This window comes from Phoenix dactylifera, chromosome 11 (assembly GCF_009389715.1).
Source record: "Phoenix dactylifera cultivar Barhee BC4 chromosome 11, palm_55x_up_171113_PBpolish2nd_filt_p, whole genome shotgun sequence".
NCBI lineage: Eukaryota > Viridiplantae > Streptophyta > Magnoliopsida > Arecales > Arecaceae > Phoenix > Phoenix dactylifera.
This window is the reverse complement of record NC_052402.1, coordinates 716773-732707: the sequence shown is the minus strand read 5'-3', so window position 1 is coordinate 732707 and position 15935 is coordinate 716773. Positions and strand designations below refer to the sequence as shown.

At 40.6% G+C, this 15935-nt stretch overlaps 3 protein-coding genes across 4 annotated transcripts; 2 read left to right on the top strand and 1 right to left on the bottom strand.

Moving 5' to 3' along the window:
* Positions 1 to 4493: 4493 nt before the first annotated feature.
* Positions 4494 to 6020, bottom strand: LOC103709029. Its single transcript, XM_008794183.4, has one exon. The coding sequence runs from the start codon at positions 5865 to 5867 to the stop codon at positions 4917 to 4919; it is 951 nt and encodes a 316-aa protein (XP_008792405.3). The 5' UTR covers positions 5868 to 6020; the 3' UTR covers positions 4494 to 4916.
* A 2655-nt stretch (positions 6021 to 8675) lies between these two features.
* Positions 8676 to 12273, top strand: LOC103709028 (N-(5'-phosphoribosyl)anthranilate isomerase 1, chloroplastic-like). Of its 2 annotated transcripts, none has more exons than XM_039131167.1 (4): positions 8676 to 9107; positions 10660 to 10991; positions 11109 to 11272; positions 11819 to 12273. In XM_039131167.1, exons 1-4 carry the CDS (start codon positions 9050 to 9052, stop codon positions 12042 to 12044), a joined length of 780 nt encoding a protein of 259 aa, XP_038987095.1. In that variant the 5' UTR covers positions 8676 to 9049; the 3' UTR covers positions 12045 to 12273. The 2 variants fall into 2 exon arrangements, with proteins under 2 accessions (XP_038987095.1, XP_038987094.1); XM_039131166.1 differs by having other exon boundaries at positions 8678 to 9107; positions 10639 to 10991.
* Positions 12274 to 12577: 304 nt separating this feature from the next.
* On the top strand, positions 12578 to 14350 carry LOC103708991 (60S ribosomal protein L37-1). The gene is made up of 4 exons (XM_008794127.4): positions 12578 to 13544; positions 13643 to 13778; positions 13856 to 13957; positions 14039 to 14350. Exons 1-4 carry the CDS (start codon positions 13542 to 13544, stop codon positions 14086 to 14088), a joined length of 291 nt encoding a protein of 96 aa, XP_008792349.1. The 5' UTR covers positions 12578 to 13541; the 3' UTR covers positions 14089 to 14350.
* Positions 14351 to 15935: the final 1585 nt, after the last annotated feature.

The window sequence follows — 15935 nt, the reverse complement described above, 5'->3', positions numbered from 1 at the left end:
AATTGGGTCATGAGTGCCTGCGGAAATGACTATAGCTTTGTTTTGACTGGGCCCATCACTTAGGCCCACAAGCATGACTTGGCCCCAATCTGGTTGTCCTGAGTCATGATTTTGAGCCTATATCCAAAACATTAAGCAACCAAATAACCTAGGATGGGGTTTATGGATAATTTTTAAGAGCCCCTTAGTCGTTCAGGTCCGAATCAGGTCAAATCAAAGTTTAAATCCAATTCAAGATTTTTTTAAGAGAACTAATTTATTATGTATTTTGAAAGGCAATTAATAGTGAAATGGATAATGAGTGAAGGGTAAAAAAAAGATAAAAAAAGATAAAAGATAAAAAATAAAAAAGTATTACCATGGATTTCTATTATTAATGTTGTTGACAAGAACATAAGAACATGGCTTAACCTCGACTAAACTTCAACCTACAAATATATAGAATAATAATGTAAAAAAAAAAAAAAATTGATTGAATTCTTAGTTAGAATGTTATGTTTCATATCATTTTTGATCAGTAGAGTGTTATGTTTCAAAGAGTGATAACATATTTTCCTTCACAAAACATAAAGTAATAATATATTTGGTAGTATATTAAATGTTTTTGTTTCTATATTTATAGATCATGAATTAGAGTTTGATTTTCTAGTTTTTTGAACTATTAGAATAAGTTCAACTTTAGTCAAGCGAGAATAAGAGGCAATTCATGCGGACCTCTTAGTAGTTCAAAAATGTGCCGCGGGAGCACGGGCATTCATAACATGCTCGGGCAGCTCGACTGCACATTCTTCGAGCCTGTTTGGGTTGGATTGGATTTCCCTAACCCGAATTTTACAACAGGAGAAGGCCTCTTGGCTCTTGGACTTGGGTTGTGTTGAGGAAAAAAATGGACCACCCCACAAATACAATTAAAGCACCCAAATTCGACAGCAAGCTGAGCTCATGCAGGCCGAGCCGAGCTCAGAAGACCGAGCCGAGCTCATGCAAGCCGAGCTCATGCAGGCCGAGCCGAGCTCAGAAGACCGAGCCGAGAAGGCTGAGCTGAGTTCCGAAGACCGAGTCGAGCTCATGCAGGTCGAGTTCAGAAGGCCGAGCTCGTGTAGACTGAGCTCATGCAGTCCGAGCCGAGCTCGTGCAGGTCGAGCTCATGCAGTCCGAGCCGAGCTCGTGCAGGTCGAGCTCAGAAGGCTGCCGAGCACAAAAGGCCAAGCACAGAAGGCCGAACTGACCTCAGAAGGCCGACCTCGTCGTCCACATGCTGCAGCCATGCGCTGCAGCAGGCTCATCGCACCATGCTTTACTTACCGGCCACGCCACGACATATTAATCAGGGATCATACCCTGTTACGACTGTCAACGCCTCACCATTCCCAAGAATGGACTGCACTGCGCACCACAAGCATGCTCTGGCTGCGCGCCATCTCTTTCCATGATGGGAACGGGCCATCCACGGCAACTCATTACTTCACACGCCCACATCCAATCGTGACGATAACCTTTTAATTCGCCCAGTCACATCACAGGTAACCTTGCCACTCCTATAAAAGGAGGGCTTCTTCCTCCCAAGGGAGGGCTTCGGATTTCTACATACAGTCCATCTCCTTCTCCAAAATTAAGCCCTCCTCTGATTTAAGCATCAAAGGGCCGATGCCGGAAACCCCGGCCACCGGTTTCTTGCAGGTCCTCCGAAGGACACAGCCCGCCGACGTACCGCCACCCACCACTCTCGCCGAAGCTCCTCCTCGTCGGTCTGCGGCCACCCCCGGGTCCAAATTTCCAGCAACAGGTTGGATTTGGCAAGCCTTTGAAAACCATTGGTCAATCGTACTAACATATCTGATTGCTACATAAATACCTAAATAGGACTTTAAAATTAGCAATTTTTTTTGGGACTGCAAGTCTATGCACCACGCCAATCATCTCGTTTTCATGCGGGAGGCCAATCACCGATACAAACATACGATGAATAGAGCTCGCAGAAAGCATATGAGGCGATTGATGTGGCGCACAAGCATATGGCACACATGGTGAAAGTTAGGGTGAGGTTTTTCTTTTCTCCCTTCTTTTGGTTGAATCTAATGAGCTATATGGGTAATGGAAAGAGTGTTCTATATGGGTGCAAGGTGCTACCTCCTCTCTTTTTTTTCTTTTTTTTTCTTTTTTTTTTTTTGGAGCTCTGCGTGATACTAAGCAATTATGGTGACAATAGCCCAAACTAGCCGCATCAACTCCTACCGGGCCGGAACTGAAGCATGGATAAGGTTCCCTACATGATTGGGGCGTACCAGACTGATGTTTTAGGCTCATGGGTTCGCCTGAGTCAAAAGATTGATCAGTTTGAATAATTGGATTGGGTGTGTGTGTGTGTGTATTCCCATCTCCTAACAGATGTGTTGATCATGACTATTATAGATCTAGCGTTAGATAAATCAACTCGAACTAGGGCAACTTATTCTCACACAATCAATATGGAACTATGCTCTTGTCGACAAAATTGGTAGTAGAATTGATATCGTCACCTTCTCGCATAATTATTAATTTTCTCGATAGAAAAAAATAACTTGATGCTTTTGCAAATCCAGGCCCAATTTTAACAAAGATTGGACTGCATCCGGTTGGGTTTGGATTATGCTTGACTCGACCTACCCGAATGAACTAGTGGCAAAGTTCTCAAAATTGGATCAGACAACAAGTTATATTGGAAAATTGGTTTAGGACTACATTTAAATTATTGAATCAAATCAATATATAACCCACCAGACCAATTGGGTATTGCTCGACCTTGGTGTTTTAGAGCGACATGGAACTCCTGTTTGAACACATCCATAATACTGCCAGTTGACCCTGTACTTTGATTTGTGAATAGCAACCTAACCATCGTTATTCATGGAGCTGACATGTCCTAAACAATTCAGTTCATTGATTAGGTTTGACTCTAAACACATGAGCCAAGAGAAAATCGTGTCCGTGGTATCATGCTTGCACCAGTCCAAACTTGATTGCACACGCGATTAAAGCAAAGAAAAAAAAATCAAAGTCTTGTGATCGCCAGCAATGGCTTTACTTTGATTTTCAAAAAAAATAAATCCTAAATTGCCTCCTTTGTTGTACATTATTTAGGAGGTTTTATCTAAATGAACCACATATTTGCCCCAGAGTCTCTTCGTAGCTATTTGTTCTCTGATTTTATTTGCCGCATTCATATCCAACGAATATGAGCTGTTGTTGTATTAAAAAAAAAGAAGTTATAAAGTAGTTCACCGGAAAAGAGATACGGCTTTATATAATTAAACAGCTTCGCTTCTGCTCCATATTTATTTCCATTTCTATTCTTTATATTTTATTTTTGACACTTAGTTCTAGCATCATTTTTTTTTCACCTAAAAAATATTTGTGTCCTTTTATATATCAACCATGTTTTTGTAAAATAGGCATTTGTCTACGGAAAAAAAAAACATCATTTCATAGACTACTAAGTGTAAAAAGGCTTATTATAGAAAGATAATAATCAATGACCATCAAACAACGGTCGGATGCTAAGTTTTTTTAAAATATTTATTATTTTCAAAATCAAAAGCCTAATTATCAAACTACTCAAAAAGCATGATATTTTTTATTATTTAAAGAAATCATAAATTTACTAGTTAGGTGCACATCCCACTAGATTTTCTTAAATGGTGATGGCTTCCATTGCCTGATATTTTCATCATTTGAATTTTGAACATGATTTAGCTTGCAAATACTTAACTACTGATAAATCCAAATCTCAAAATCATTTTTTTTCCTAACGTTTCACATGCTCGATGCACAGGATATATGTCGCCGCTCTGATTCAAACAATGTATGGCATCTACAAACTAACCTATTGTTACAATACATTCGGTCAAGAAAGTATATCATATATGCAATCAAAGCTACACATATAAGGATGCAAGGAAACAAAGTGGTAGATTAGGCAGTCAAGACTCAAGCACTTAAAAGGGCAATTCGACACCAACAACCAATCTTCAGTCCCAATTGCTTTGGCTAAAATTTGTCGAATGATGTGCATACGGTAACATACTCAACTCTTAAATGTTTTGCATGATACTGTTGTCCCAATTGGCTATTTTATTGGTCTCTCGAAATACATGCTGCGTCCAAATAGCCATCCTCTCGCAAACCATGGCCCTGATGTTGTTCAGCAGTGGGTGATAATCACTGTCCCCCTTCTCTCCAAAATCTATTGGATCCATCCTCACAAAACCGTCCTTAGGAGGATCTCCCTCGCAGCACAATAAGCGGCACATAACACAGTCCCTGGAAACTTTAAATTTTTCTTTAAAAATAATAAAAAGTATAGCAGTTGCATGTGCCACAGCTGTTTGTCCCGGAAACCCCTCCCAAAGCCACGGGCGCTGACCATGGGATCGGAAATGCCTCCGGTGAAGACAAGTATTAAGACCAGAATCATGGCGTATTATGATCGTTTTGTGCGGAAAATTCAAGCAGACTGCAACAAAAATCGCTTTAATTTATTGAAATGCACGACGCCGAGCCATTTAACAAGTCCCGGATTCCCAATTGATCTCAGGGAACCCGGACTCCTCTCTTCTCTAACCGGCGTTTCCACAAGGGTCCAACGCTACAACCTCTTCCTTCCTTTCTGCCATTAAACGACACAATGCAAAACAGAACTTAAAGCTTGCGAGGACTCTCTCTCCATCTTCCTCTTCTCAGAGAGATCGCCTATCACTGTTATTTTTCTTGATCTATAGCACAAAGTTCACGATTAATAGCGGAGGAACTGAATCTAGTGGATACAATGATATATTTCAGAGCAAAACACTAGAACTTGAAACATAGAATTACAGTTAGAAAGCAATGCTATTAGGACGAGAACAAAAACATTGTGATAACATGGCAAATGGAAGAGATCATAACTCGCCGAAGATGGCTTCCCATATGCCGGCGAAGGCCTCGAGGATGACCGCATGATGGGAAGGTGGATTCAGGGAGAGGTAGGAGTGGAGGAGCTGCTCCAATTCCTCGGGTTCACTCATCTGCGTCTCTATGATCATCTCCAACATCGAACTCCGGAAATCCTCGTATGGATTGCTCGATCGCTTCACCACCGCAGACCCGCTCCGAGCCACCGCCGCCATTTCCTCCTCCTCCTCCCCCCTCGCGCCTTTTCTCGGCGGTCGCCTGGTGGACTTCTTGTTCTTGGTCTTCTTCTTGGATGAAGCACGGTGGTAGAACTCCGACGAGTCGGAAGAGAAGCTCTTGGACGAGAAGAGGGTCCGCGTCTCTTCCTCTTCTTCCTCCTCCTCCTCCCCTTCTTCACCGCTGAAGAAGCCATATTCATAGTTGGAGCCGCTCAAAGAGGAGCTGCTAAATCCATAACCATTGGAAAGCAGCGTCTTTTTCTTGCTTGCAAACTTGTCCTTCTTCTTAGTCATTGCCTTCTTCCTCTCTTTGGAGTGGGAGTAGTAGTGATCATTGGAGGGAGAAGAAGGCGACGCAGGAGGGCACTTCCTCCCCTCCCCTGCTCCAGTTTCGTAGACAACTCCAGTTTCCGTAACTCTCCTCTCCTTCTTCTGATTCCTCTTCCCCTGCTCTGTAGTCAGGGGAAGGTTCGGGCTGGGGGCACGAACGGACCTGCGGCTGCTGCAATCAATGGAGACCTGCACGACGGGAGCCATGCGATGCGGGAGATGGTCGAGCTTGCCTCGATGGTGGACATGGCGGTTGCTGGCGGGGAAGACGGGCTCGTGAGAGATTTTATCAGAGAAGTTTATTATACCGGTGGTCGTGCAGGAGGAGCTGAGAAGCATCTGAGCTATTCGATGCTTCAACCGATGGCCGATGTTGCTGCTCTTGTCCATGGATCCTTCTGATCTCCCTTGCTTTCTCTCTCACCGTTTTTTTCCTCTTTCTTTCTTGTGAAAAACAGCATGGTTACTTCTTGAAGGGGGAAGCAGAGGAAGGTATCCATAAAGCGAATCTTTTCGCTGTTAGGACGGTGCCTGTCGCTAGAGGGAACAAGAAGCGCATTTGGTACGGGCACGACACGATTAGGTCGGTCATGACTCGCCTATCCGTAAAATTTTGACAGGACCAAACCTAGGGAATAAAATGTCGTTAATCAAAAGGAAGCATGTTGGGCTGCTCTCAGATCCTGCAGCGCATCCTTCGAGGGTTAAAAAGATCCGTGGCTACAATAGTTTAAGGGTTCTCCTTTTAGTTCTAAAATAAAAATGTTACGTTGTAAACAGTTTTGCAACTGGATAATTACTTGCTTCGGCATTTACTACAGTCATTCTTTTTTTTTTTGTACGAATTGTTATTCCTATCATAAAGGTTAATAACATCATTATAACAGTAAATTGATTATTAAATATTGATTTTCAAGGAGCCTGAATAGTTGGAACAGTTGAAAAATATGAATTAGAGAAAAGAATTGTATTTCTGCCCGTCCATTACAATATACAAGAGTAATCTTTATATAGTACTAGAAGGCCGGCAAAGTTTAGTACAGCCGACTAAATTTGGCATAATCAATCGAGATGAAGTTTAATAAGACCAACTAATTTTGGCACAATAAATGAATCAATCAATAAATTCTAACAGCAACAATAAAAAGGTGCGTTCACTTGAAATCCTTGTTTACTTTCTCTTTTGTCAATTACTGCACATCCTTGCTTGTGTGATGCTAGGTGTAACGAGAGAGAACGAAAAAAAAGAAGAAGAAGAAGCAAATGGTAGTAAGAGAGAGCATATGTACCTTTTCTTTCTCATGTTTTTTCTTTTAATCTTGTTGAGGGATAATTACTTGCTTCTGCCTTTACTACAGTCTTTTTTTTTGTACGAATTGTTATTACTATTATAAAGGTTAATAACACCATTATAACAGTTAATTAAGTATTAAATATTGATTTTCAAGAAGCTTAAATAATTGGAATAGTTGAAAAATATGAATTAGAGAAGAGAATTGTATACTAAAAGACCGATAAAGTTTGGTAAGGCCGATTAAGTTTGACATAATTAATCACAAATCAATCAAGGTGAAGTTTGGTAAGGTCAACTAAGTTTGACAAAATCAATCAATCAAACAATCAATTTTAACAGCAACAATAAAAAAAGATGTGTTGTATTTCTCTTGTTTTTTCTTTTAATCTTGTTAAGGGATGAGAGAGCACAATCTCTTCTGCTTTGTACGTCTCATGTTGCGGTGTACTTCTCTTGTTCAATGGCTTTTAACTGTGAGAGCGCAGACAAAGACGAGATCTTGGTTTCTTTTCTCGAAAAGGAAACATTATTACATGAACCAGATCCAGTGGATTTTGAACTGTTTAAATGCAAAGAGATAATGTAGCGAGTGATTACTAGACTGTTCCACTAGATCCGGTCCCTCCGAAAGGCAGGAGCAGTGCATCCGTAGCCAAAGGCCGAAGAGGAGGCGACGAGTGAAAAAGAAAGAAACAAGAAAAATGTTGACGCTCGTTTCTCTAGTTACAAATCACCTTATCCACCCAAAAGCTTTCAAAGGTTTGCAAACACCTCGGAAACGGGCCTCAGTTGCTGCCCCTCACAGCCAAGCGCAAGGGATATATTCCTTGCCTCATCCCTCCTTCCACTTTTCACAGGCAACTTGTCTTGTTATGGGTGTGAAAGTACTCTTCCTTCAGTCTTATTTTAACCGTGGTTATAATGTACTTGCGAATCTTATAGGTGAGATGGCCGGGAGGTCTGGGAGTTTATGAAGAGGTGGGAAGCTCCCTTTGTTGTTTTGGCGTGGTTTGGCTTCTTACGTCGCAAGGCATAATTGTGTACAGTGGTACCTCGTGATCTTTCTCATGCTAATCCTCTGGGTAGCTTCTTGTCTGCGTCTCGCTACTCTATATTCATCTGCATGTGCGAAGCAAATGGAACTTTTTAATATTGCAATACATGGACTAAACAAAGTTAGTGACAGCGATGCGTATAATGCAATACTTCTTATTTTCGGTTTCCCAGACCGACATGAGTTTCTTTTTTCTTCTGTAAGAAGTTGTAGGCCATTTCTTTGATTACATTTCCTTAGGTACGTTTTTCTTTCACAAGAATGGCTTTCAATTTCATCCATTGATTATGATACATTCATCGTTGTAGCTGCCAAGATGAGCAGTCACCAATATACGCATGAGTATACCTGCGTTCCTAGAAAGTAAGTTTATATAGCGTAAGAGTTGATCCCTATAGCCAAATAAGATGGAAGTGTGCCTTAGCACCTTAACGGCTTGCTAATGGGCCACATATTACACATGTTCTGCGACTTAATCATATAAGTCGTGCGGTAATTACTCCACACGTGCGACCAACTATAACTGTACCACAACATGCCCTCAAAATATATTGAGCCATAATTATTATTTTAACAAATTTTAACCGTCTTAAATATATTTTAATTTGAAGACATGTGGCTCGTTGCTGTTATTTGTCCATATAGGTTGGCAGCTCAGGTCGGCACGGTACATCATTCGATGCTAAGGTCAGTACCTTGATGTTGGTAACAGTCACAAGCCGACGAATCTTCGTGACATCGGTTGCTAAAATAAAAAAGAAGTGCTATGGAATGTTGCAAGTACCCCAAAAAAAATAGCATCAAGATGAACGCTTCAAATATTAAATCGTGGATGAAAAGGAATGCGTGGCCCTCGTGATCGCACTCGTCCGGGTCCAATCGCTTCCGAACCAGGGACTGCATATGATGCGATTATGACTCGTCGTTGTTGGGTTGGATTAGTCTCAATCGGTGTTCCTTGAAGCTGATCCGTGGTTTTGGGACCCAGACGGTAGTCTCATTTTTGTCTACATCCGGTTCGGGCTGTCTAAGTTCTCCGTACAGGTTCAGCGAATCCCGCTAAATCCTGCGTGGCGTCCCCCTTCATCTCCCCTCGCGCCTTCAAGCGATTGCGTGGAAATCTCGGGGCCTAAATGTCTCCTGCTACTTAAGACACACCAAATGTTTGATCGTATGCGTCAAAGAAAACAGGAATATTAGATTACGGTAAAATATTGCAGAAGAATGACCGCGATTAGGATCACAAGCCTTCCTCCTCACCTCAAATTTCGGCGTCACACGGGTAAGAATGCACGCGACTCTCTCAGAATTCTCACCATCTCTTGAACTCGTGCTTCAAGTTTCCACAAACATAATGCATGCTATTTCCATGATTATTCTATTTCCATCGCGTGTTCGTCATGTCTTCTGGAGTCTGTTGATCCCTATAATAGGAAACAAACTTGTAGCCGCCTCCTCTCCCGGAACCCTAGCTCCGCCATGCCGCCGAGGTGCTTCTTGAGGAGCCCCTTCCGCAGCAGCGGCACCCCGAGCCGGAGACGGACGTTCTGGTGGTGGAGGTCGCCGCCGTCCTGCCTCCGCTCCGCAGCCGGCGGAGTGTCCGCTCCCTCCCCGGCGGTGCTCCCCGGGTTCTCGCACGGTGACCCGGTCATAGAGCCGGCGTTGCTCCGGCTGTTGACTCGCTGGTGGTGGGTGAAGCCATGGCCGCTGCGGTTGTTATTGCTGCCGTGGTGGCGCTGTTGATATCCCATTACAAAGAGAGAGATCTAGGTTAGTGTTTTAGTTTTCTTCTTTTAGGAGATGGGAACACTGTGGGTGGCCATTAATGTTGCCAAAGAAAGAAAAAATCTGGCCTTGTAGAAAGAGGATGAAGAGCAGCTAATCCTACCATTCTAAATATTTTTTTTTTTAAAAAATAAAAGCTCAGGAAGATGAATAAAGTTTGTTTATTGTGGTTGTATAACGTACATTGATATTAAGGAAATTGGAGATAAATGTATTGTTCCTCCCTTTCATCTTCTGCTTCAATATGTCTCAACATCTTCACCTGACACATATGTAGGAGTTCAAAAAGTAGGGGAGGTTAAGGTGTTTGGTCAGGTTATGAATTATGATTAAGTTTTGGTGAGTAATGGCTATTTATAAATCAATCCTAAGAGAGCACTTTCTCTGTCTCAATTTTTCTGACTTTTCGTTGCTTCCTAGATCAATGCCTGACTATAACTTGTTTATTGTCTCCGAATTTTCATAGCTTAAACTTGAGAAGGGAGTTGAGCTTATTGTACTTTTCGTCTCTTCTTTCTTGGAAGCTGTATATATATATATATAGAGAGAGAGAGAGAGAGAGAGTTCGTGTGTGCTGGTTTTGTGATATAATATAATACAATAATGTGTATATGTATATATATCCATCTGTATATATGTACATATGTACATATGTATGTATGTGTGTGTGATGCATATGTATACACACACTCACATACATACATACATGTAATGTAATAGAATGTGGTGTAATATAATGTAATGTACTGAAATGTGGTGTAGTGTAATGTAACGTAATGTAGTGTACTGTCCTGTACTGTCCTGTAGTGTAATGTAATGTAATGTAATGTCGTGTAATGTAATGTAATGTAATGTAATGTAATGTAATGTAACTATTGATGTTCCTTTTGTTATTTTTCTCGCATGTGCTTAAATATACATCATCTGCCTTGTACTGTAGTGTAATGTAATGTAACTATTGATTTTTCTCGCATGTGCTTAAATATACATCATCTGCCTTTTCTAATAACCCTCTTATATCGGGATAGAACAATTGAACTCATTGTCAGAAAGCCCTCCATACGTGAAGACAATTAGAGCTGCTTTTGTACCTCATCCTGTGAAATGCTCATCAGCTGCAAAGAGCTGCAACAAAAATCCTATAGTTAAAATGTGTGGTGTAACTTCTGCTAAAGATGCAGAAATGGCTGCTCAGGCTGGTGCAAACCTTATTGGCATGATTCTTTGTCCGGGATCAAAACGTTCTGTTTCATTATTGGTGGCTAAAGAAATCTCAAAAGCTGCACGCGCTTGTGGGGCAGAGCCTGTTGGAGTTTTTGTAGATGATGATGCAAACACAATACTACGGACTTCTGATGCATGCAACCTTGAATTTGTGCAAGTACTAATCATTTATCCTTTCAACTTTCTCCTTTTTCTTAACACTGTACCTGTTGTTGATCTTAACTACATCACCATATGGAACTCTTTTACTTATTATTGTAGAAGTTTCTCGCAGCTCCATGGTGATGGTTCTCGTTCTGCACTCCCAATGCTTTTGCAAGAGAATCGGATTATATATGTTCTCCATGCTGATGAAAATGGAAACATACTCAATCATGTTCCTGATAAAGAATCTTCCATGATCGATTGGCTTTTGGTGGATAGCGCAAAGGGTGGCAGGTTAAAGACCTCTATCTTAGTTCCATTTCTCATGCTTTGATTATTGCATTTGCATATTCCTGATCCAGTTTCAGGTAGTAGTATGCCTTGATATGCTTCTCTCAAATCACTCAAACCTTTGCGATGCATTCAGTCAGAAGCTATGCTGTTTGCCATTCAATACCTTGTTTGTCATGAGCCCTCAACGCAAGCAACTAAATGTTGTCTGTAGCGTAGGCATGTAAAAGAAGTCTGGGTACCACTTTGAATTTTGGTGATTCGATTTGTTTCCTTTCTACCTTGGAGATTTTTGATGTGTAGCCAGTATATATTCTTTCAGTACCAAAACTTGGTTAACTTGTAAAATGTCATAGGCTTCGTGGTTTTGTAGTGATATTAGGTCATACATGATAATTCAACTCTTTAAACCAATGTGTTCCCATCAGTCTTCTTTAAGAGAGTCCTGTGCAAATCCTATTCTCTCTCTTTTTTTTTCATTCCAAGGGATAGATTTGCTGTGATTGTGAGACAAAAATCAGTTTTTTAAAGATTTTGTTTCTTTTACAGTGGTAAAGGATTCAACTGGCAGAAATTTCAAATGCCATCTATAAGAAGCAAATTCGGGTGGTTGCTTGCTGGAGGCCTCCATGCTGACAATGTTTGTGAAGCTGCTGCTATGCTTCGACCAGAAGGGGTTGATGTCAGCAGTGGCATCTGTGCCTCGGATGGAATTCAGAAGGACCCGGTGAAGATATCTTCTTTTATGAATAAAGTGAGGTCGTTAAGTTATTGATCAGAATCCGGCTGCGTGCTTTTATAACTGCGTCTGAACACTGGTCAGCTTCTTGGCTGCATAAACTGGCTCCAACCATAAACTGCATCTTATCAAGGTGTAACTCTACAAGTTTTAGACTTTTTTTTTCATGAATAAGTTGATGCTTTTAGCTTGTTAGGGTGTAAGCCTACATATTGCATGCCGGTATGATTTATTTCCTGATTTATAACTATATTTTGAAAGTTCATGTGATTATCTTGTGCTGAATTTTAGATTCTCTTTAGCATATGACAATCAAATCAGGCCACTGCCAGAGTTTAAATCATGTATCAATAAGAATGGCTTCCCTTCCAACTATCTTTAAAGTTCAATGTCCAGACTTTGCATTAGGATTTTGCAGGTTGTTGACCTCTCTTTGTTGCTACTTAAGTTATTCTTGACTCGTTATCTTGAGATGTTTGTGACTCTTTTGTGCCTTCACATACATAGTTCAGGTTGCACTTGAGGGGCCATTTATTTATTCAAGCCGATCTTGACTTACTATCTTGAGATGCTTTAGCTTGTTTATACCTTTACAAGCATGGTCCGACTTGTGTGCGAAGGAGGGGAAGGCGTTAAGAACTTATATAGACTATCGATCTCTAACTACTTAAGCTTTTAGAAACTAGTGGTTAATTATCAATTTGTTCTTTCTTATTATGATAACAATAATGAATGCACCCATCCAACCATATCCAACCTAGCTAGCTTCATGCAACCCATAAGTGGATGGATTGGCTTGTGCTCTAACCTACTTCAGCTTGACCTGTGATATCGAAAGATATATTCAAGCATGAGTCAAACTTAACTACGAACACTTAGATGTACCAAGAAAAAACTACGAACATATGCGCTTGGTTTATTTCCAGGATGATATCAAATTGAACTTGTGCTTTTAGTTATTTTTTTGAGAGAAAAGTAGGGGGAATTCATGCACGCTATGATTATATATGTCTCGCCATTTGGAGATGCATCATCCAAGATTTGAATGCAAAATCGTTGTTCGCCAAGCACCAAGTAGACCTCCGAGCCCTAATTTATGGTGCTTTACTTATATCTGTGAGTAAAATATTCAAGCATGGCTCGTATGTGAGCCTAACCTAAGACATAGCTTGATATGGGCTTATTTCTTAGTCAAGTCAAGTGAGCTCGAATAAATTCTGCTACCAATTCAATCTTGGCCAGGGAGACCTTTGTATTAAGACAGAAGAATTTTATAGAAGCTTGCCTCTGAACCTAGTGATCTCAAGCAAACTCGTAACCCAACCAAGCCCAACCCATTCACGTACAGCTTGTGTGATGATTCATCTGCAGCCGTTAACGGGCAGATGTAATAGTGATCGTAGGTATAAATCTTTTTCGGGTGTATAAGACCTACATCGATGGTTGCCGAGTGCCGACTTGGCGTCCCCGGGAAATAAAACGCTCGATATCGGAGGCCTTGGCTAGGGTTTAATCCGCGGCGGAGCAGACCCGATGGTAAGACCCGTTCTCTCACTCGTCGCCGTTCTCTTCTTCTTGTATTGCTTCGAAACCATAACTTCGCCCGTCCATGGTTGCGGCGCCGCCGATCGCAGGGTAAGGGAACGGGGAGCTTCGGGAAGCGGAGGAACAAGACCCACACCCTCTGCGTCCGCTGCGGGCGCCGGAGCTTCCACCTTCAGAAGAGCCGATGTGCCGCCTGCGGCTACCCGTCCGCCCGGATCCGCAAATGTACAACCCTCCTCGCAAACTTTCTCTCTCTCTGTTCTTGTGGTCTTTTCTGGGGTTTTGATCTTTCTTTGTTGTAGATAACTGGAGCGTGAAGGCGATCCGGAGGAAGACGACCGGGACTGGGAGGATGAGGTACCTCCGCCACGTCCCTCGCCGCTTCAAGACCAATTTCCGTGAAGGTACTCATCGGGATCCCTCTCTTATTCAAAGACACGATTTGTTGATTCTTTTTTTTTTGTTGAAAATGGTTCTTGATTTAGGTACTCAAGCGGCCCCGAGGAAAAAGGCGGCGGACTCTGCATCCTTCTAATGCATTAAAAGGGGGGAACTTTACATGCACAATTTTGTGATTTCCCGTTATTTAGCTGAACTTTTGCCACTATTTTTGCTTTTCTTTTTAATGAGAATGTGAGTGTGGCTTCGATCTTGTCTGATTAGATACTTATTGAATGAAGCTAGGATTTTTCTTTTTGTTTCTACATTAAGAGTTATATTGTGACTTGGTTGTGGATATTGATAGCAAATTCAAATTTCTTAGAAAAGCTACAGGCTATGAAAATCATTGTCTGGCTTATGTTTCTTGGAGGCTGCTCATGTTGGATGAATTATTCAGAGCGTTTGATGATGCCTTTTTGACACGTAACTTTATAACTGTTCGACAAAGGAGATTTAGATAAAGTAGATTGTTCCATAATTTTTTTTAAATCGTCCTGGTCTTGTGGATGAGAAATTTCTTGTTAAGTTTGATTTTATTAGATGTAAATTGGCGATACAAGTTTGATTTAATATTCTTTCTTTTTTTTCTTTTCAATTTTGTCATGTCCCATGCTGGTAAATGCCTAGGTAATACATTTTGAATACATTGCTTGTCTGATTTTGGGTTTCTGATTTTAATGATATAGAAGATGTTGCTTATGGGATGGAGAGGACATAGACATGAGGAACCACTCTATAATGTTTTTATTTTATTCATTTTTGTTCGTTTGGTGTAGATGGGCCAAAAAGCCCCTTAAAGGTAAGTATTCACCTTATGATTATCATAAAGCCTGAATACTAAACTCTAAATCCATTGTGATTTGCTGGAATAATAAGCCACAAAAGAAATCTAGAAATTATTAAGTGAGTAGGGGAAATAAGAGATGTAGATTAAACTTTAGGTGTGCGAAGAGCAAGGGTAACCAAACCTTGGTAAATCATGGTGATGCCAATGGATAATTGAAATTATTGAAGTAGGACTGGACCATTAGACAACTGAAGGAGAATGTCGTTGAAAAGGATAATTGTGCTTGGAGAAACTATCAGTTGGACTATGGAAAATAACAAAATTTGATATGACACTAGAAATTTTGAAATCTATTTATAATTATAAGGGTGATGTATCAACTATTATGGAAATTTATTCTCATGTTTATGATGTTATAGGAGGATGATAAAAGAAAATGATGGTTAGAAATATCTGATTGAATTGGGCTAAGTTGAGGAAGGAATTAGATGCTTTTGGATCAATCTATATTTTGAAGAATAGCTTCATAGAAGTTGGGTAATTAAAGAAGGTCCAGGAATATGGGTGATAGATATGTGTACATCGAGGAGGATTTAATGTAACACAGAAAGGTTAGGATGAGGATTGAATATATAGGACCAAGTGTAAGAATTGCGCTAATTGATAAGATAATATCGCTGTTTTCCAACAATGATGTCAGGAGTCCTAATAAACAAAGGGTCTTTGATACTAAGGGCCTAGGGTCTGGAAAGAGTGGAGTACATCAGATTATTTGGATTAAAATTGTGAAGTAGATTATGCAATAGCTTGCAATTTTCAGTCACTGCATCCTATTTTAGGATTGAATGCTTTATTATCTCTAGATTACTAAGGAAAGGCTTGTTCCTTATTGTAGCTTGTCATTTTATCCATTATTATAGATGCAGGAAAAATCAATCTTCAATATGAGGATTTTTGGTTGTTAGTTTGCATGTGTTATAGCATTTGTTGATCTTATTTCATATTTATGAGGGTTAACACGGAGGTGAGTTTTTAGTTCAAATTGACGAGGGAAGTCTCACATGATGGCTTTTCAAAAATCCAGATCAACGAAATGCATAGCATGTAGTTTTAGAACGGATATGTTTTTTTTAACTAAATATGCAATTAAAATG